General features: G+C 35.8%; 1 protein-coding gene across 12 annotated transcripts in view; it reads right to left on the reverse strand.

Annotated features, from left to right (window-relative positions):
• LOC106877382 (RIMS-binding protein 2) overlaps window positions 1-22,574 on the reverse strand; it is an 888,511-nt gene that overhangs the window by 459,781 nt on the left and 406,156 nt on the right. For all 12 annotated transcript variants that reach the window (XM_052976546.1, XM_052976547.1, XM_052976545.1 and 9 more), the window contains one exon: window positions 11,378-11,467. In XM_052976546.1, coding sequence (XP_052832506.1) covers window positions 11,378-11,467 — 90 coding nt within the window. The remainder of the gene's footprint in view (window positions 1-11,377; window positions 11,468-22,574) is intronic.

A 22,574-nucleotide genomic window follows, 5' to 3' on the forward strand; every position in this document is an offset into this window, starting at 1 on the left:
ATATATATACACATACATATATATATACATAGATACATATATATATATATATACACATAGATACATACATATATATATATAGGTACATACACACACACACACACACGTGTGTGTGTGTGTGTGTGTAAGTAATGCTTGTTCCCACCTCAAATTGGTTGTTCTGCATAGAACAATGTTATCACTGTTTTTTACCCTGGGAGGACACCTCCTCAGTAACATTCTTCTATGCAGAACAACCAATTTGAGGTGGTAACAACCATTACTTTTCAGTAGAGTTACCACTTACATCTCTTAAAGAGATTTTAGAACTAGCAAATTTGTGGCTGTGTGGTTCAGTTCTACTGAATGGCACGTATATTGGGCAAGTATCTTCTCCTACGGCCTTGGTCCGACCAAAACCTTGTGAGTGGATTTGGTAGATGGAAACTGAAAGAAGCCCATTGTGTGTGTATATATATATACATACACATACATACATATATATGTTTGTGTTTCTCCCTCCACCATCACTTGACAACCGATGTTTGTATGTTTACGTCCTTGTCACTTAGCAGTTTGGTAAAAGAGACTGATATAATAAGTATTAGGCTTACAAAGAATAAGTCCTGGGGTTGATTTGTTCGAATAAAATTGGTGCCCCAACATGGCCACAATGAAATGGCTGAAACAAGTAAAAGAATAAAACAATACGCATATATATGTATTGGAGGCTGATCTCAAAACGCTGAACCTTATGAAGGAGATGACAGAGGATGGAGATATGGGGTGCATTGCTGTACTCGCCCTGTAAAAAGCACAGGTGGTGGTGTCACATAAAAAGCCCCCCAGCAGACACTGTAAAGTGATTGGTATTAAGAAGGGCGTCCAACCATAGAAAGAAACCAAAACAGAGTACGGAAGCTGATGCAACCCCTGGCTTTGCCAGTTCCTGTCAAGTTATCCAACCCATGCCAGCATGGAAAGCGGACGTTAAATATAGATGATAGGGTTCTTTCTGTTTCTGTCTACCAAATCCACTCACAACACTTTGGTTGACCGAGGGCTATAGTAGAAGACACTTGCCCAAAGTCCCACACAATAGGACTGAAGGTGGAACCATGTGGTTAGATATCAGACATCCTATCACACAGGCATGCTTGTGCCTATATACATTAGCATACGGATACATTAGCATACATTAGCATACGGCTATTAACAAAATAAGTGAAGCTGTTTTAATATTCAGTTGCAATGGATGAAGTTGTCAAGCATCATTTTCATCCGTGTCATTGACTGGATAGACTTTAATCATTTCTACAGTCACTGCCATTGCCTTAATTACCATCGTTATATATCCATCATCATCATTATGGATCCTCTTGTCTATGTTTGCATAGGTCAGACAGAATTCATTGAGGCAAAATTTATAATATGGCTGGATGCCTATCCTGTCACCTATTTCCAAGTAAGGTAATATTAATGTTTTCTGAAGGTGACAAACTGGCAGAATGGTTAGCACATGGCACATAATGCTTAGCAGCATTTTGTCTCTGTAGATTCTGAGTTCAAATTCTTGCTTTTCATCCTTTTGGGAGCAATAAAATAAGTACCAGCTGACAACTAGGGCTGGTCTGTTTAGATCCCTGTAACTTAGAGGTTTTGCAAAAAGAGACTGATAGAATAAGTACTAGACTTTAAAGATATAAAGTGGTGGGGTCAGTTTGTTCAACTAAATCTTTCAAGACAGTGTCCCAGCATGGCCGCAGTCTAATGTCTGAAACAAGTAAAAGATAATATATATATACAGTAATAATAATAATAATCCAAGGATGGAATTTCATATATGCCTTAATGCATCACTACATGCATTTCCACAGATGACGTTGTTTGTGTCTATAATCCACATCCATAGGATAATTACAATCTAATTTGTAATATCCATGGATATTACAGTGAGTCGTTGTTCATTTTGTCAGGTGATAAATATATCAGTAACATTAGAAAGGAGCACAGCATGTATGAAGTTGCTAAAATGAAAATATGCTCAATTAGTTTCACCTGTACCATTCCTGACTTTATTATTATTATTGTTAAGGTGGTGAGCTAGAAGAATTGTTACCGTGCCAGGCAAAATGCTTAGCAGCATTCCATCTGTCTTTACATTCTGCGTTCAAAAGCCGCTACGGTTGACTTTGCCTTTCATCTTTCAAGGGTCAATAAATTAAGTACCAGTGAAACACTGGGGTCGATGTAGTCAACTAGTTCCCTCCCCCAAAATTTCAGGTCTTGTGCCTTTAGTAGAAAGGATTATTATTATTATTATCATTAGGCAGTGAGCTAGCAGAATTGTTAGCATGCTGGGTAAAAAGCTTAGTGGCATGTTGTTTGTCATTACGTTCTGAGTTCAAATGCTGCCAAGGTCGACTTTGCCTTTCATCCTTTTGGAGTCAATGAAATAAGTACCAGTTGAGTACTGGGGTTGATGCAATCAACTAGCCTCTTCCTATCAAATTCCAGACCTTGTGCCTATAGTAGAAAGGATTATTATATTATTATCATCATTACTATAGCTAAAGCAGAATCGTTAGCATGCTTGGGGGCATTTCATATGTCTTCACAGCATGAGTTCAAATTTCACCCACTGGGATCAATGTAATCAACTTACACCTCCCTGAAATATACTGGTCTTGTGCTAGCATTTGAAACCATTATTGCTTTAGATTTATAATAAAGAAAAGCTAGATATAGGAATATTGCTATACTTAGGGGTGGTCACATTTTGCCAGTTAAATACATCCACTACATGGTTGGTCTTCACTTCAGCTTTATCATTATTATTATCTTAGTCTCCTCATCAGTGACTGTTTCATGCGTCTCCTCTTGTTCTGCTTATTCCATTTTGTCTTTCCGTGTGTGTGTGTGTAGGTGTGTATGTGTGTATAAACATAAATATAGACAGTTTTGTATTTGAATTAGTGAGGAAACAAAATAAGTAAATACAAAATCGTTTATAACTGTAAGTGTAAGGAATAAAAATAAGGAGTAAAGAACCCCTTCAGTCATGAATGACTATGGGATTGGTTGTTTGTGGAAGACAAGCAGTCACCCATCCATACCAGTCACTCCTCTCCACGCCATCAATGTTATCAATGTTAAGGGAAAGGCACCAGTGATGTTGCAACTCATTTCTACAGCTGAGTAAACTGGAGCAACATGAAATGAAGTTGCTCAAGAACATAACAACAGCCCAGTCTGGGAATGGAACACACAAACTCACAACTATAAGCTCAATGCTCTAACTGAGCCATGCATCTTCCAACTGTATATTGAGGTTATAAGCTATGAATATGGGGAGATGATAAGTGTCTGTACCTGAGCCTTAACACCCAAAACGTGTTTCAAATAAAAAGAAATTTACAAACAGCTACTAAAATGAAACATCTAAAAATCTCAACATTGCATCTCGTCTACTGTCAGTTAATTGAGAACTATACACTCTGTATGTGACACATCATCATCATCATCATTATTTTGTACGAAGAATGTTTCATCTTCTGCTCACATCGAGTCAGTCTTTGGATATGTTTTATCAAAAATCCATCGATCTTTCTTGGAATTTCTTCTAAAATTTTCAGTACCTCAGAAGTTGTAAAATCTATACATTTATCATTTCTCCCTGCAACTATTCAGTAGTGGTGAGTTTCATTATTGAAAAATCATGGAAAATATTCATAACAGTTAAAATAGTGCAGTTTGTAAGCAGACTTTTGTAAACAGCTTAACTCTGCACTGATAACCTATCTTTATCCAGATTGAACAATCTATTTTTAGTTTGACCACATTTTATCATGGTGTCTGCAAATTCCTACTATATTGGGAATTCAACCAAGCATCAAGTCTGAAATTCTCAGAAACAGCCTGGACAGTTTAAACCATAAATTTCCAGATGTTAGAAACAACGCTAGACTAAGTGAGGACCTAAGTTATATAAAGTTAATATAACCGAAGTTATATAAAGCTTCAAGGCCTCTTGCTTAAACTTACAGTGGATCTCACAAAAATTTAAATCATCATCATCATCATCATTTTGATGTCCGCTTTTCCATGCTTGGATGAGTTGTACAGCGTTTACTGAGGCAGATTGTCTGTGGCTGGATGCTCTCCTGTTGCCCACCTTCACCTGTTTCCAAGCAAGGTACTATTTCTCCATGTTCAGAAATGCTTCTGCACACTATTGGAAATGAATAACTGCATGACTGAAAATGAAAAACTTGTATGACTGACATATTTTACAATTATTATGTGCTGTCAAGACAAGGGGACACAAATACACACACACAGCCAACTTCTTTCAGTTTCCAGCTACCAAATTCACTCACAAGTTTTATATGCTTCTAAATTGATAAATTCAGCACTAGCTGATAACAAGGAATTTTAATATCCAAGTGTTTCTTAGGGACATTATTAAAAGACAGAAAAAGAAAAACATCCACCAACAATGAACCCAAACTAGGTGGCAGGTTAGGCCTGCTAAGAACTTTCTTATATAGACATCATCATCATCATTGTTCTAACATCTACTTTTCCATGCTTGCATGGGTCAGATGAAACTTGCTAAGGTAGATTTTCTATGGCCAGAAGTCTTTCCTACCACTTCCTATTTCCAGGGTATTCAAAGCTAAATTTGAAGATATTGTATTTCTCTTTTTTCCAGGAATAGCTAGATGTATTGGTGACCAGCCAGAGACTGAAACCACAATCTTACAATCATAAGTCTGACATCCTAACCACTAAGCCATGCATCTCCACAATTTTAGCAATGTAATAACTAAATTCCCTGGACATTACTGCCTCAAGTCCTAACAGTCACAGGGTCACTCATGGAGGGAATGACAAGGGACTGAGACTTCTGGTGGTTTGCTGTGCTAGAGAAGACATTTATTTCAAGCTAAGTAAAATCACAGCTGTATACAGGCATGTCCCCTGCATCTCTCTTCAGCTGACTGAGCCTAACCTTGTAAAAAAGAACCCATGCCAGTGCCAGTAAAAAAAGCACCTGTGCCAGTGCCACATCTATGAACTGAACAAAACTGGATTTCTCATCTTTCTGTTATCTTCTACTTGTAGACTGTGGCCATGCTAGAGCATCACCTTGAAGTTTTTAGTCGAATGTATCACCACCAGAACTTATCTTCTTTTTTTGAAAAAAGCCTGGTACTTATTCTATTGGTCTTTTCTGCCAAACTTGCTAAGTTACAGGGACATAAGCACACATGCACCAGTTGTCATGCAGTGGTGGGGGACAAACTCAAACATTCATGTATATATATGATCGGCTTCCATCTACCAAATCCACTTATAGTTTCCATCTACCAAATCTGCACATAAGGCTTTGGTCAGCCTGAGGCTAGAGTAGAAGACACTTGCGATGCGGTAGGACTGAACCCTGAACCATCTGGTTGGGAAACAAGCTTCTTGCCACACAACCATACCTGCGCCTATGATAATTTGATGCTTTCATAAGAAACAACAATAGAGACTAACAAACTACATGGCCATGTGTTCAACTTTCAACAATCATTGTTCTTCAGCCTTTAAATTAAGTATATGTTTAAAAACATGAGGATGATAACGTTTAGCAGCTCACCTCCATACCACTGCTATAATTTTACCAACCTATCACCTTTATCTAATGCTTAGCAACTTGTAAATGAATATTAACAAGGAAATAATTGAATAAATAAATGCATATGCATTAAAATACATCGGTATTGTTACTGCACAGACAACGTGGTTGGTGCTTAAAAACAAAATTATCAAAGACTGTGGTTATAAGTTACATAATACAGAAGCAGCCTTTTGTATATCACCAAATTTCCATATCCAAACCACACTAGAATGGAGAGATAAAAGATGGGAAAGGAAGGAGCCATAGAGATAATGAGTGAGTCAATGCATATATAAAATACATGCTACATCTTTGTCTATCTTTTATATATCATCATCATCATCATCATTTAACATGTTTTTCATGCTGGTATGGGTTGGATGGTTTGACAGGAACTGACAAGGCCAGAATCCACACCAGGTTCCATTGTCTGTTTTGGCTTGGTTCCTACAGCTGGGTGCCTTTCTTAACAATCAATCACTTTACAGTGTACAGAATGCTTTTTAAGTGACACCATTACCAGTACGTTTTACATGGCACCAGCACCAGTGCATTTTACGTGGAACCAGCACTTTTTTAATGTGGCACCAACACTTTTTTATATGGACCAGCACTTTTTTTTACATGGCACTAGCACTTTTTATGTGGCACCAGCAACAGTGCTTTTTTTTACATGGAACCATCACCAGTGCTTTTTATGTGGCACCAGCACCAGTGCTTTTTATGTGGCACCAGCACCAGTGCTTTTTATGTGGCACCAGCACCACTGCTTTTTATGTGGCACCAGCACTTTTTACATAACACCAGCAGCAATGGCTTTTTTATGCGGTACCAATCAGATGTGGTTATACACCACTGGTCAGAATGTGCTTCCTTGCATTGTTATAGCCTTCAAAAGATGCCACCCTGCTGCTTGGGTGGTAATACAACATTCCCCTAGAACAGGATGTCATTCCATCCCAGGATCCCTATTTACAGCTGAGTGAAATGAAGTGTTTAGCTTGAAAATGCAATGCACCACCAGCCTGGAAATTGAAACCATGGTCTTGCAATCATGAGTACAACACCTTAATGAGTAAGCAATGTACCTTTATACACACACACGGGCACACACATATATATTTATATTACATACATAGTTGCAAGATGGAAAGATGATATATGTAGTAAAGAATGCAGGTTTGTTCTTAAATATTTTGTGTATCTAGTATAGTAGTTATTAACCAAAAGCTTAGTTAAATTTAACTAAATACCAACAATTTTAAAATTCAGAAGGTACCACTGTGCACCAAAAATATATTATTTAGACCAAAAATTTTTATAAAAAAAAAAGAAAAAATTCAATAACAAAATGAGAAATCATGTTGATTTTCCTACAAGCACGCCGGATACATTTTCCTCAGGCTTTGAAGTTGTTTACCATTTTTGGTAACAGAAACTTCTAAGATGTTCCAACTAAAATTTTGATTCTTTTTTTTTTTTATACTTTTACTATTTCAGTCATTGGACCATGGTCATGCTGGGGCACTGCCTTGAATGGTTTTTAGTCAGTCATAATAACCCCAGTATTTATTTCAGTCTGGTGCATATTTTATTGATCTCTATTTGTTGGATTGCTATATAACGGAACATAAAGGAACACAGTATAAACAAAACTGGTTTCAAACAGTTGAAAGCTGAAACAGACACATATGAAAGGTTCATAGGCTGACTATGAAGGAGTGATACTAGTGTTGCGAAATCTTGTATGCATTAATTTCAACATTTCTTATTAATAGCTGCATTGTTTCTTTCCCAGTAAACTGACACCTCACTCTTTAAAGAAGACTTTAAAAGTACTAGTGGTGACTTTTCCTGAAAATGGACAAACTTTAGTATCATGATGTTATCAAGTACCTACAGAAAAAGGGTTTAGCCCTCAACAACATTCATACTAACATTGTCGCTACATTAGGGGATGATGCTCCAGCTTTATCAACAGTGCAAAAGTGGGCAGCTGAATTTGGGAGGGGAAGACAAAGTCTTGAAGATACCCACCAAGGAAAACATTGATTATGCTATGCTCATGACATGGAAGACAGGTGACTGACTATAAATCAAATAGTCAATGCTGTTAGTATATCCTGTGAGAGAGTTCAAAATATTCTGCACAATGAACTTGACATGACAAAGGTGTTTCTGACACCTAATCAAAAGCATGCCAGGCTGATAACATCACAGGAAAATCTGACGTTGTTTGAGACAGATTCAACTGGTTTCCTTGAATGTTTCCAAACCAAAGATAAGTGTTGAGTTCATCACTTTGAGCCACAGACAAAATGACAATCCATGCAGTGGATTGTTTCGTCAGGACAATGCTTGAGCACACAAGTCCTTCATTTCAATGGCTTCTGTGCATAAATGTGGTTTTGAACTGCTTGAACACCCTCCCTATTCTCCTGATCTCACCCCATATGATTATCATCTGTTTCCCAACATGAAAAAACATGGCTGAGAACCAGTATCACAATGATAATGACATCATATCTATTGTTGATGACTTCTTTGACCAACAACAAAAAAGCTTCTGCAACAAAGGGATTCAGGCACTGCAACACCAATGGAAGAAATGTGTGGACAGCAAAAGGGATTATGTTGAAAAATAGACCTCATTTGGTCACATTCCATGAGAGAATCTTTGTCAGCCGATGAACTTTACAACCAATCCGACCCTCATATATACATATACACATATATATATATATATATATATATATATATATATATAGGTTTAATGATAATAAAAGGGTAAAATTAATCAAGTAATTAATTAATAATTTTACCAAGTAGTTCGGTATGTTAAAATAACTTTTTAGGTAAAATTATACAAATATTCTATAATTATAAACATAATTATAGCTTCCCCCTGGTTATAATTATGTTTATAATTATAGAATATAATTATATATATATATATATATATATAGGCGTGGCTGTGTTGTAAGAAGCTTGTTTCCCAACCACTTGGTTCTGGGTTCAGTCCCACAGCATGGCACCTTGGGCAAGTGTCTTCTACTATAGCTTTGGATTGACCAAAGCCTTGCGAGTGGATTTGGTAGACAGAAACTGAAAGAAATCTGTCGTATATGTGTGTGTCTTTGAGTCTGTGTTTGTCTCCTTATCACAGTTTGACAACCAGTGTTGGTGTGTTTACATCCCTGTAACTTAAGTCCCGAAGTTGCTCCAGCATGGCTGCAGTCAAATGACTGAAACAAGTAAATGAATAAAAGAAAAAAAATATATATATACTACATATGTGGAAAATCAGTGTGTGTTTGTTTGTGGCGTTGTTAGCTAACTCCTCCTACATTGTTTTATTGATTTTGATGAAACTTGACACGTGTGTAGAACTCATGTCTGGAAACCTCATGACATACTTAGATTGTTGAAAAAAATCGATAATACGGCCCCTGGAAGTGACATTTATATCTACCTCATATACCTATTTTTTTTAAGCACCCAAGGGAAATAACTCATAGCATCTGAACAATATTTTTTTTAAAACGCTCAAGGGAAATAACTCATTTCATTGATTATGTTCTATTACTTTGAATATTGATTTTTTCTGTGTTCTATTTCTAAGTTTTGCAGACAATATCACTTTTATACTTTATTTGACACGTGAGTAGAATTCATGTCTGGAAACCTCGTGCCATACTTAGATATTTGAAAAAAAATTGATATTAGGGCCCTTCCAATGGATCCTTCTATCTACTACATATTACTAATATTTTATTTAAACAACACAAGGGAAATAACCCATACCGCCTGCAGATTTAAGCAAAGCAATCAATATTTGATTCTCACGATCAGCCGACCTAATTCTGCATTTCACTACTCACAGTTTTGAACTGTTAAACATTATTATTGCACTTCCTAAATTTGAATCTTAAACCTTAAAGACTTCATTCATACATTTCTATACATAACATACTTTTTTGAATAACCATTACTCCGATAATTCTGTATTTTTACAGTTACACATTCTCCATGACAGTAGATAAATTTTTTATTCCACAACGTATTTGTAGTGGCTTCATGCAGGCATAGCGTGGATTCGATCCTCAATTGTCAAATTTCACTTAACACTTCAACAGCGCTTTTCTCACTATAAAACAAGAGTTTTTCTGTGAATGACAGTAGTTATACATTTCCCAGATGCCTTCGATAAGCAGAATAATGTCTCTGCCTCTCGTCAACCTCTGAAAACCTCTCTTGCCAACCTCCAACAATCTCTCCCGCCTCCAGCTGACAGTTTTTTGTACTTTTTCATGATGGAAAATATACCTTTTGTGGCAGTTATAACGAAATTGCTTTCTTATATCAGGTACACCAGCTAGTATATATATATATATATATATATAATGTATTGTTCTGTGACAGAAAGATCAACAAAAAAAAGTACTCCCTTTTGCCTTAATATAAAAACTAACATAGGTAAAAGATTCCTATTTCTTCTAGACAAACACTTTCCAGCAACTCACAGATACAGGAAAATATTTATTAAGTTTTCTGTGAAGTTATCATATAACTACTGCTCCAGTATGGAGAGTATCATTACACGTGGTCAATACCTAGAACTTAAATCCAGCTGTAACTGTCATGACCCAGGGTCCTGTCCATTTGACCCACAATGTATGATTAAATCTGTCATATATAAGGCAGAAGTTACTGCGACACTTAATGATAATGCAACAGATAAGAAAGGCTTACATTGGATTATGTGAAGGAGAATTTGAAAATTGCTTTGCCAATCACATTATACAGACATATATATGGTGAATGAAAGACAGAAGATGGAATCTATGAGAATTTTTATAAATCACAACAATTGTTTTGACACATCTAGCATCGATCCCTTATGGATGGGATATTTAACAACTGGTTCAGCAGCATCCGGTAGAGCAGATGTGTCTCATTGGGTGATAAATAGATACAACTCATATATATATATATATACCTATATATGAACAGCAGGCTCAAAGTGAATGGAAACAATGAAAGAGAGAGACCAAGAAAGACTCGGGATGAAATGGTGAAAACTGATCTCAAACATATCGCATCTCATGGAGGAGGTGATAAAGCAATAATGCGGACTGGCGATGTTTTTGGAGAAGATCTGACTGCAGCAGACACAACCAGTAGCGCAAGCTTGTCACAAAACACTGGTAGTGATGCAGACTGAGATAATACATATGTTTGTACATATATGTTTGAGAATGTATGAGGTCTGTTGGTAACTGGAACGAGGGTTCAAGTTGTTCTGATCAACTGAACAGCCACTTTGTGAAATTAACGTGCTAGTGGATGAGCACATCATAGATATGTGTACCCTTAATAAAGTTCTCAGGGAGATTCAACATGACAGACTGTAACTAGGTTGGCTCTTTGAATTACAGGTACAACTTATTTTTGTCAGCTTAGTTGACTGGAGCAACATGAAATAGAGTGTCTTGCTCAAGGTCACAACATGCTGCTGAGAATCGACCTCATGACTGAGCCAATTAAATGCCAGACAAGAGTAGGGACATTTTTCAGTGCTAAAAATTTTGGCAAAAATCATATAATCCATACTGAAATAGAACAAGTCATTAAAATTACACACACACACACACACACACACACACACACACACACACACACACACACACACACACACACACACACAAAAACATATATATATTCACTCACCGATTCAGATTCTTGGAGCTTCATTTCTAGTCGTTCAACGTTTTCTTCAAGTTGGTTATTTTTTAAAGTTGTATCCAACAACTCTGATTCCTGTAAAAATTGGAAAGGTAAACAAAGAACATAAGATAATTCATTTTTAACAATTGAACTTGAAGTAGATAAAGCTATACATAACAGTACATAAATATTGAATTAAAATAATCATTTTGAATAGAAAATGTTGAAGGCTGCTCATGCGAGATAAAGATTTGGTTTTGCTTTGGTTTTCTCTCACCTTAATTCTTGGAATTTCAAAGATTCTTTAGACCCTTTGTCAAAGAGTTTCTCTTGAAATCTCAATAAATCATGATAATGATATAATTTACTATTTCTCTACTACTTGTTTCAGCCATTAGACTGTAACCATGCTTGGTCACTGCCTTGAAGAAGTTTTAATTGAATGAATAGACCCCAGCACTAATTTGGGTTTTTTTAAAGCCTGGTACTTATTCTGTCACTCTCTTTGTCAAACTGCTAAGTTACGGGGAAATAAACAAACCAACAGTGGTTGTCAAGAAGTGGTAGGGGACAAATACTGACACAAAAACATACAGAAGCACACACACACACACACACACACATGATGGGCTTCTTTCAGCTTCCATCTACCAAATCCACTAACAAGGCTTTGGTTGGCTGAGAGTTATAGTCTTTTATTCTTTTACTTGTTTCAGTCATTTGACTGCAGTCATGCTGGAGCACTGCTTTTAGTCAAACAAGTCGACCCCACGACTTATTCTTTGTAAGCCTAGTACTTATTCTATCAGTTTCTTTTGCCAAATTGCTAAATTACAGGGATGTAAACAAACCAACATCAGTTGTCAAGTGATGGTGGACACACACACACACACACACACACACGCATATATATATACAATGGGCTTCTTCCAGTTTCCATCTAACAAATCCACTCACAAGGTTTTGGTCAGCCCGAGGCCATAGTAGAAGACACTTGCCCAAGGTGCCACAGTGTGACTGAACCCAGAACCATGTGGTTGGTAAGCAAGCTACTTACCACACATGCTATAATAGAAGATACTTGCCCAAGGTGCCATACAGTGGGACTGAACCTGGAACCATGTGGTTGAGAAGAAAATTTCTTACCACCCAACCACATACTGTTTTTTTATTTTTTACAATTAATTTAAAAAATAATGAACCATGCTAACTTATATTGGAACCTCGAGCAGCTCTCCAGCTTACTAGTTTTCAGTTAAACTGTCCAACCCATGCCAGCATGGAAAACGGATGCTAAATGATGATGATGATGATGATGAATATAATAAAATAATTTTGTCATCACTAATCCAATGTTTGGAACATAAATTAGCATCAAATTTTAATGGGAAGTTCTAATTTTGAACAATTTTAAACAGGAAGTCTGTACCACAGGTTTAAGAGCAGTCTCAAGCAGGTTGGTATGAAAAAGGTAAAATCAAAAGGAATTTGTAGTATAATAAATTTATCATCTGGCAACATTAGGAAATATTACAACAATATTGAATATTGCAATACTGAAAGACAGTAAATATAAAAAACATCAAAGCAATAAATTGTGATAGAAATATGGTAAGATAGGTTGATTGGCTGAGTTTTAAGAGTGTCAGACAGAACACATTGTGATGTTTGTTCTGATTTTCAGCATTCTGAGTTCAATTCCCATCAAGATAAACCCTACCTTTTTAAAGAAGAATAGGTGGTTAAGTCAAGCAATAATTTAAGTGAAGTCTACCATTTAGGAACTCAAAACATAAAAAATCTGAAACAAGTATCATAAGATGTCCCATCATATTATCACCCACATCACTGCTCTACCAGCTCATTGTCTTATAATAATAATAATAATAATAATAATAATAATAATGGTTTCAAATTATGGCACAAGGTCAGTAATTCTGAGGGATGGATAAGCCAATTACATTAACACAAGTGTTCAACTGGTACTTATTTTATTGACCCCGAAAAGATGAAAGGCAAAGTAGACCTTGGCAGATTAGAATTCAGAATGTAAAGATGGATGAAATACTGCTAAGTGTTTTGTCTGGGGTGCTAACGATTCTGCCAGCTTAACACCTTAATAATGATAATAATAGTTTCAAATTTTGCCACAAGGGCAACCATTTTGGAGGAGGGGATTAGTCGATTACATTAGCCCCAGTGCTTCACTGGTACTTAATTTATCAACCCTGAAAGGATGAAAGGCAAAGGCAACCTCAGTGGAATTCGAACTCAGACCATAGCAATAAGTGAAATACCACTAATAATTCTTTCTGCTCTAGGTACAAGCCCAAAACTCTGGGGAAGGGGACTAGTCAATTACATTGATCCCAGTGTTAAACTGGTACTTAATTTTATAGACCCTTGAAAGAATGAAAGGCAAAGTTGATCTGAACAGAATTTGAACTCAGAATGTAAATCCAGAAGAAATGCTGCTAAGCATATTGCCTGACATGCTCATGGTTCTTGCCAGCTTTTACTGCCCTTTAGATATTGGTTTCAAATTTTGGCACCACCAATATTAAAAGGATGAAACAAGTTGATTACATTGACCCCAGTGTTCAACTGGGACTTATTTTATTGATCCGAAAAGAATGAATGGTAAAAATCAACCTTGGCAGAATTTGAATTCAGAATGTTTTCCAGCCAGAGGAAATGCAGCTAAGCATTTTTGCCTTAATAATACAAAAAAAAAAAAAAAGTAAGAAAACAATCCCAATCACTTTTATAGAAATTGATTGTCTTAACTATAAACGACTACAAATAAAAATAAAGAGGAAAAACCCAGTAAATTAGCATTAACTAACAAGCTATTTTCCCCAATAACTACTTCAGGATTATATAAAAAGGAAATTCAGGATATCTGACAGTTTAGAATGAAACCAAATTAATTAGATACTGAAGCAATAAATCTCTGAAAGTTTTATCGTTTACAAATGAAAAGCTTTTTCTTCCTTTTTTCTTTTGTTTTGGCTTTGTTGTTTGTTTGATATTTCCATTCTGCTGCTGCCATCTACCTATCTAATTGGTGTTTGAATAAGGTTTCATATTTAGATACAGTTCAGTATGTTAGTAAATTGGTTATTGTTTATTAGCAATAAATTTATTTTGCCTTGGCAAAAAGCTAAATGTTGTGGAGGGATGAGAAGAGACAAATCAACCCCAAATGTCTTACTGGTATTCATTATTATCAGTCAAGCCTCATGAAATGAAAAGTCCTTTTATTTCCTTTTATTCAAAATTTTTTTTTTTTTTAGGCTGTGTCAGGTTCAGTCCCACAGTATGGCACCTTGGGCAAGTGTCTTCTCTTATAGCCTCAGGCCAACCAAAGCCTTGCGAGTGAATTTAGTAGACAGAAACTGAAAGAAGCCCGTTGTATTATATGTCTCTGTGTATGTGTGTGTGTCTTTGTGTTCGTATTTGTCCCTCCATCACTGCTTGACAACAGGTGTTAGTGTGTTTATGTCCCTGTACATATTTTGTTTTTATGTATGGTACTTATTGTATTGGTCTCTTTTGTTTTGCAGAACCACAAAGCTATGGGGATGTAAAAAAACTCAGCATCAGTTGTCAAGAGATGGAGGAGAGGCATGCACACACACACACACACACACACACACACACACACACACACACACACACACACAATGGGCTTCCACATAATTTCCATGTACCAAGTTCCCTCACAAGGCATTGATCAATCAAGGGCTATAGAGTATAAGATACTTTCCTAATCAGTGCAGAGTGGGACTGAACCCAAACCTATGTGGTTGCAAAGCGAGCTTCTTAGTCACACCACTGATTTGTGATATGCATGCTCTGGTTCTTAATAATATCAATAAGTATCAATGAATGATAGATTTGGGATTTCAGAAGTTTTTAATGAACTGGAGAGAAATGAACTAAATAGAAGCATAGCATCAGTCATTCATTCTGCTAGAAACAGCAACCAAATTTCCCTGAAACCACACTTTATTATCTTAAACAAGGGAGAATACATTACATAAAAATATTCCTTAATATCCCTAAAAAACGGGATGGTCATGACTGAAATTCTTTTGATTATAAGTCTACTGAATCAGAGTTGATCTGAAACCAAGGAACAACTTGGAGAGCTTTTACATGGTTGTTTAATTTGCTAGAGATAGCAGCCAAATTTCCATCAAGCCACACTTTACTACCTTAAACAAGAAAGAAAGCATAAGTTAATGCATTCTCACATATTACTGCAATGATGGGATGGTTACAACTGGAATGGTTCTCATCATAGGTTTTTAGGGTTTTTTAAAATTATATATGTTTTTCTTTTTCCCAATCAAAGCTGATTAGAAGTAACAAAACAACATAGCAGCCATTAATTTTTCTAGTAAAAAAAAAAATGGCTGGTACTGACCTCCACAAAAGGATGAAAAGCATAGTCAACTTTGGCAGAATTTGAACTCTGAACAGGAAGAGCCAGAAGCTATGTTACTCTGCATTTTGCTAACAATTTAAAACAAAATGTTCTGATCTTTGATCTTTCAAGCATGTTTGTTGCTGAGAGGAAATAATATTTTGTTGGATCTGTCTCTTGTTAAAACATCAAGTGGTTACCTCAGGATAGAGATCTAAGACATTAAGTAAAGTAACCCAGTCACAAAATTTCAGACCATTTCACAACACCACTCATCTAGAAAAAGCCCCTAGCATACAATGATCAAAAGAAAATCAATAGGAAACATATGTTGAAATTGCCTTTGCTTGTAAAGATCTGAAATAGTTGCTTCTCTGTAATGATTTGGACATAAAAAAAATTAAATAAAATTAAAAAAATAAAATGTGTGATTATTCTGCTCTAAGGAATGAAAATCTCAAGTGCTGTTCAGTCATAGATAATTCCTTAACCTTCTGTCTACCAATGAGTCCAGTGGACCCATTTCAGTTTTTCAGTTGCTTTTTCCTACTGTTTATATTAATTGATTCTGCTGATTTCTCGTGACTCTTATATTTTCTTGACTCTCTTTTATTTGTCAAATAGGAAATTTTCCATATGTTTATAAAAACTAGAAAATTTCACTTTATACATTAATTACCATATGGTTCCATTGGACCCTCGAATTAAATTCAGACAATACTTTTGTCATTCTATACAGAATAAAAGTAATATCAAATATTATTTTCCTAGATATTTATCAGATACAAAATAGATAAAATTGTATTCAATTTATTTGCTGAATTTTAGATAAAATAGGAAAGATTATGAAAATATTCCTGTAAATTTGTGTGGTTTTGCATCATCTTCAATCAGCTAGATTATAGGGTGATGCAATATTTCTATGTGATGATGCAATTTTTACAATATATTGCATCATCTTTCAGGAGAGTATAAATATGTGAGAGAGTAATATCTGCCTTTAGTCTGCTATCAAGTTTCATGTAGTTCAGTTGTGCTTTCCAATATACCTAGACGTGAAAACTTGAATGAAGACCAAATATCGAAAAGGTTATTGGAATTAGATGAAGAATGGGAAGAAGATAGTAGTGATTCCTTCTATTGCTCTGAAGATGATGGTGAAAGTGATTGTGTGTTGGACAGTTTAGGTTCTGTGTCATCAGATGATGAAGATACTCAAAAACAATTATTTGCAAGCCACCAATTATGAATGAGCATTATGTTTCTAGAGACAGACAAGAAGTTTGGCATTCTAATCCTCCTACTCAAGCAGCAGTAAGAACTTCATCTTGCAATATCATGTGCCAAGAATGTGGACCATCCCAAAAGGTCTTGCGATAGCATTCAAACATGTTTTACTATCTTTATGTGCCAGAATCTTCTTGAAGTAATTTGTAAATGGACAAATGTTGAAGGTCTGGTTGTTTAATGGAAGGAAATTGATCATTCTGATTATTCTTATAGGTGTTTATAAATCTAAACATGAAAATGTCACAGTTATGGAATTAAGAAGATGGCCGCCCAATATTCAACAAAATTATGAACCAGGGAAGATTTCAACAGTTTTTACAAGTATTGTGTTTTTGATGATGCTAGTACAAGTAGAAAAAGAGAAGTGATGATAAATTAGAGCCCATAAGAGAAGTACTTGAAATGTGGAATCAGAATGTGCAAGATGGATATGTTCCAAGTTCATGATGACAGTTGATGAACAATTATTTTCATTAAGAGGGTGCTGCCCATTCCAGGTATATATTCCTTCAAAACCAGGGAAATATAGAATTAAAATTTGGGCAATATGCAACAGTGAAAATGCAAATCTACACTGGAAAAGATCCAGTAAAAGGGAGAGAGACAAATCGAGGTTCAAGAGTTGTTGAAGAACAAGTAAAAGAACTTGAAAATACTGGTCGCAGTATAACCTGTGATAATTTTTTTACAAGTCTAGGATTGGCTCAAAAGTTGCTTAGCAAGAAAACTACTTTAGTTGGAACAATTAGAAAGAAGAGAGTTGAACTTCCAAGTGCTTTCACAAATGGAAAAGAAAAAGAAATCAAGAGCACAATATTTGGATTTCAAAAGGATTCTATGATCCTATCTTATTGTCCCAAGAAAAATTATGTTGTCACACTTATGAGTACAATGCAGTCTCAGCCTTCAATTGATTCAAGAAGTGCTGAAAAGAAACCTGAAGTTATGTTACAACAAAACAAAAGGAGGAGTAGATACCCTAGATAAGATGGTAAGGACATACACTTGCAAAAGAATGACTCAAAGATGGCCTATGGTTATATTCTACAACATGATTGATACAAGTGCAGTGAATGCTTTCCTTGTTACTAAACAGCTTCACTTGCAAAGTTTCAAGGATAAAAGAAGACTGTGCCTAATTCAAAAAGCAAAGGAACTTGCTGGAGTTAATGCTAAAAAAAAAGAACGTGACAAACAATTTTCTAGTTCCACAAACATTTCTCAACCAAACAAGAAAAGACAATCTTCAACTTCATTTGAGATTCCTCAGCCAAAGAAAAAAGGAAAATGTTCTTTGTGTGACCCCAAAAGAGACAGGAAAATTTGTACTACATTTAAGAATTGTAATATCCATGTTTGCTAAGAACATTCCAACGTTGTCTGCATTCACTGCCTTGAAGAGTTGTGATTCTGTATTTTTGTAATTTTTAAACTTTATACCATATTCTGTAAGCTGTATTTTTTATATAAAAATTTGTGAGAAACAGTAATTTTTCATTCGCCTGATAGTATACATAATGTAGCTAAGAAACAGTGGTAGTTTGAATAAAATTTAATTAAAAGAAAAATATTGGGTCCATTGGACTCAGTTGGTAATTAATGACATACATTTTCTCTGGTAAACCAAGGGTTGATGTGCAAGAGATTTATTACACTAACTTCGTATGAAATAGAATTACTATGTTTTATAACCTGGCATACATCTCAGCTGATTGTTGTTCTCTTACATTACAGAAGTTTTAGGATGTTAAGCTATTTCATTAAAAGGTAATTGAATGCCATTGTATTCTATGTGTTAATTAAAGTTCCATTATCACAGAACACTCGGCTATTGGTGCATTAGAGTCACTCATTTCATTAACTAGAATAAATGTTTTGACTTAACTGTGTAGAAGTGAAACATTAACCTCATTAATACAGCTGTAACTAATGACAACAATTAGGAGAATAAGGGCAGAATGAAAGGTATTCAACTCAATAAAGGATGCACTCCAAACAAAGCTGGACAATGCCATATGTGCCAGACTCTTCAATAGCACCATCCTACCTACGCTCTTATATGCAAGTAAGATGTGGGCTACTATGAAGAGGATAGAACATTGATTGGTTGTGATGCAAAAGGCCATGGAAAATCCATGACAGGAATATCATTAAGAGAGCACATTCGAAATGAGATAATTCGAGAACAGAGCAGTGTGAATGATGTGACTGCAGAGTACCAAAAACACAAGTTCTGTTGGGCTGGATATGTCATGAGGTTCATAAGACAACAGGTGAACCCATGCAGTTGTCAAGTGGTACCCAAGAGATCAGAAAAGGCTGTTTGGAAGGCCCCCTCAAAAATAGGAAGACAATTTAGTCAAGCAATTTGGATCAAGTTGGAAAAGATTGGCACAAGCAAGACAAAATGGCAAGTGCATTGTGACCAGTGGTGTGTAACGATATCTGATGGCCTGGTCAATACTGTGACGTGATTGTGGTTGATTGACACCCCAGTCAGCTTTCCTTGAACAAACCTATACCACATCACCTTTCAATTGAAGAATCATTCAATTAAGATTCTCTCATCAGCAACCATGCGATCTTTACTAAATCTGAACCAATCTAAGATTTAGAATGTAAAACAGGTCAAGGATATTTTAATCCTTTGCCTGTTCTGTTTATCACATGTGTTCATCATTATCATTTAACATTTGTTTTCTATGCTTGTATGGATTGGGAAGAGCTGCCTGGGCTTCACGTCTGTTTTGGCATAGTTTTTATGGCTGGCTGTCCATCTTAACACCAACAGAGAGAACTGGGTGCTTCTATGTAGCACTGGTGCAAGTGCTATTACATGGCTCTGGCATGGTTGCTTTTTACATGGTACCAGCATCAATGAGCCTGCAGGACATAATTCCTTGACATACATGCATCATATATGATACACATTCCCAATTTTTTCAACTACCAGAGTAAGTTGGGACTTATGAAAGAAAAGCTTTATATTACTCAGATTGCATGCAACGTCGGATGACTAAAAGTCTGAAAACAAGCATGGACACTCAGGACAGGCAAAGTGTCAAAGATTTTAAGGAATGTGTTGAGTTGGTGAATTGGCAGAATCATTAAAGCACTGAATGAAATGGTTGCAGAATTTAGTTAAGACTTTTTATGTTCTGACTTTCAATTCTGCCAAATTCAATATTGCTTTTTATCCATGCTGGGGAGGGAGTAGGGTTGATAAAATACTAGTCAAGAACTGTTACCAACTTAATATTCCTATAAAACATCCAAGATATTAATGGAATTGAATTGGTTTGCCCATGATCAGTCCATTGCAGGACAAAGGCCCTCTACCAAACATGGTCTGATGAGAATGCCATGAATTTAAGCTTGAGATCAACATGGCTTGGCAAAGAGTTGCATTTTTATGTTTATACACATACCCTGGAGTAGTTAAGTTGATTTCACTGACCCCGATGTTCAACTGGTACTTATCATTCCTGAAAGGATGAAAGGCAAAGTCAACCCCAGTGGAATTTGAACTCAGAACATAAAGATGGATGATACACCACTAAACATTTCTAATGCTAATAATTCTGAAGAAAGGATTTAGCTGCTATATAGAGCAAATACAAGACTATAAAGTTCCTTGTTTCATTGTTTTTAGGTAGCTTGGTCTGTTCTTTCTGGCTTTCGCTAGTCATAGTGGAAAGGAAAGTAATTAAACAGTTGTCTGTTCATGATTATCTTATAGTATCCTACCAGCAGTACTATAGAGAATGTCATCCACAGACCAATGAATTAAGATATGTGATATCTACTTTTATATGTTATTGAGTTACTTGAAAAAGATCTGCCAATCAACCACTATCATAATATTTCTTTTATCTTTCTTTTACTTGTTTCAGTCATTAGATTGTGGTCATGTTGGGTCACCTTGAAGAATCTTAGTCAAACCAATTGATCCCAGTATGTATTTTTTAAGCCAGGTACTCATTCTATCAGTCTCTTTTGCCAAACTGCTCAGTTATGGAGACGTAAACACACCAAGCTTGGTTATCAAGTGGTGGTGGGGGTGAAAGACAGAAACAAAGACACATACACATAAACAGATGTGGAATTCTTAATTATTACACAATGTTTTCTGGGGGTTTTTTGGGGGTTTTTTTTACCACCCATCCCTTTCTGTTGAAGAGTAAGCTCAAAAGGTCAAAAACTTTTCCATTTTTACCAAACATCAAACTAACACACCTGCTTATGGTTCCCTCACCTGCTTTTGATTTTTGTTTCCCATACATTTGAACCATTTATATATTTGAAATAATGTACAGAAATGACTTCACTGAAAAATTTTCCACTTTAATAATTAGATGTTTATGAATTCACTTATAAACATCTAATTATTAAGGTAGAAAAATTATCTGAAAAGCCATTTCTATTCATTTTTTTCAAACATAATACTACTGTACCAAGGACTTTCTGTTTCTTATTCTATATATATATATATATATATATATATATATATATATATACATCTACTGGATGTATAATCTAAGTGTACAGGTTCAACAGAGTGCTAGCGTTTTGAGAGAGAAGTTAGGCAAAAGAGGAATTAGTTGCTGTGTGCAAGAGAGAAGAATGTGTTGGTTTGGTCATGTGATGCAGCTGAATGCTGACAGCTCTATAAAGAAGTGCCAATCTCTAAGAGTATATAGAACACATGGAAGCTGGAAACCCAGAAAGACATGGGATGATGTACTGAAGAATGACCTCAAGATGCTGAACCTTTCAGGCAAGATGACAAAGGACCGAGATGCCTAGCCGTACTCAAGAAGACCCATATTTCACAGCAGGAGTGTGAAGATCAGTCTCTCTTGTGGTGAAACACTTGTGGCGGTGCCATGTAAAATCCTCTATGTGGTGCCACATAAAAACACCCATGCAGTGTCATGTAAAAACACCCATTCAGCTCTATGTAAAAGCGTCCGTGTAGTGCCATGTACACTCTGTAAAGTGGCTGGAGAAAGGCTGAAGAAACCATGTGGTTGGGAAGCAAGTTTCTTACTACACAGCCACGCTTGTGTGTTCTTACCATACACCCATGTCTACAAGTGGAAAATCTCATAATTGTTGTCATTAGTTACAGCTGTGTTAATGAGGTTAATGTTTCACTTCTACACAGTTAAGTCAAAACATTTATTCTAGTTAATGAAATGAGTGACTCTAATGCACTAATAGCCGAGTGTTCTGTGATAATGGAACTTTAATTAACACATAGAATACAATGGCATTCAAGTACCTTTTAATGAAATAGCTTAAGATCCTAAAACTTCTGTAATGTAAGAGAACAACAATCAGCTGAGATGTATGCCAGGTTATAAAACATAGTAATTCTATTTCATATGAAGTTAGTGTAATAAATCTCTTGCACATTAAGGAATTATCTATGACTGAACAGCATTTGAGATTTTCATTGCTTAGAGCAGAACAATC

This window comes from Octopus bimaculoides, chromosome 25 (assembly GCF_001194135.2).
Source record: "Octopus bimaculoides isolate UCB-OBI-ISO-001 chromosome 25, ASM119413v2, whole genome shotgun sequence".
Taxonomy (NCBI): domain Eukaryota; kingdom Metazoa; phylum Mollusca; class Cephalopoda; order Octopoda; family Octopodidae; genus Octopus; species Octopus bimaculoides.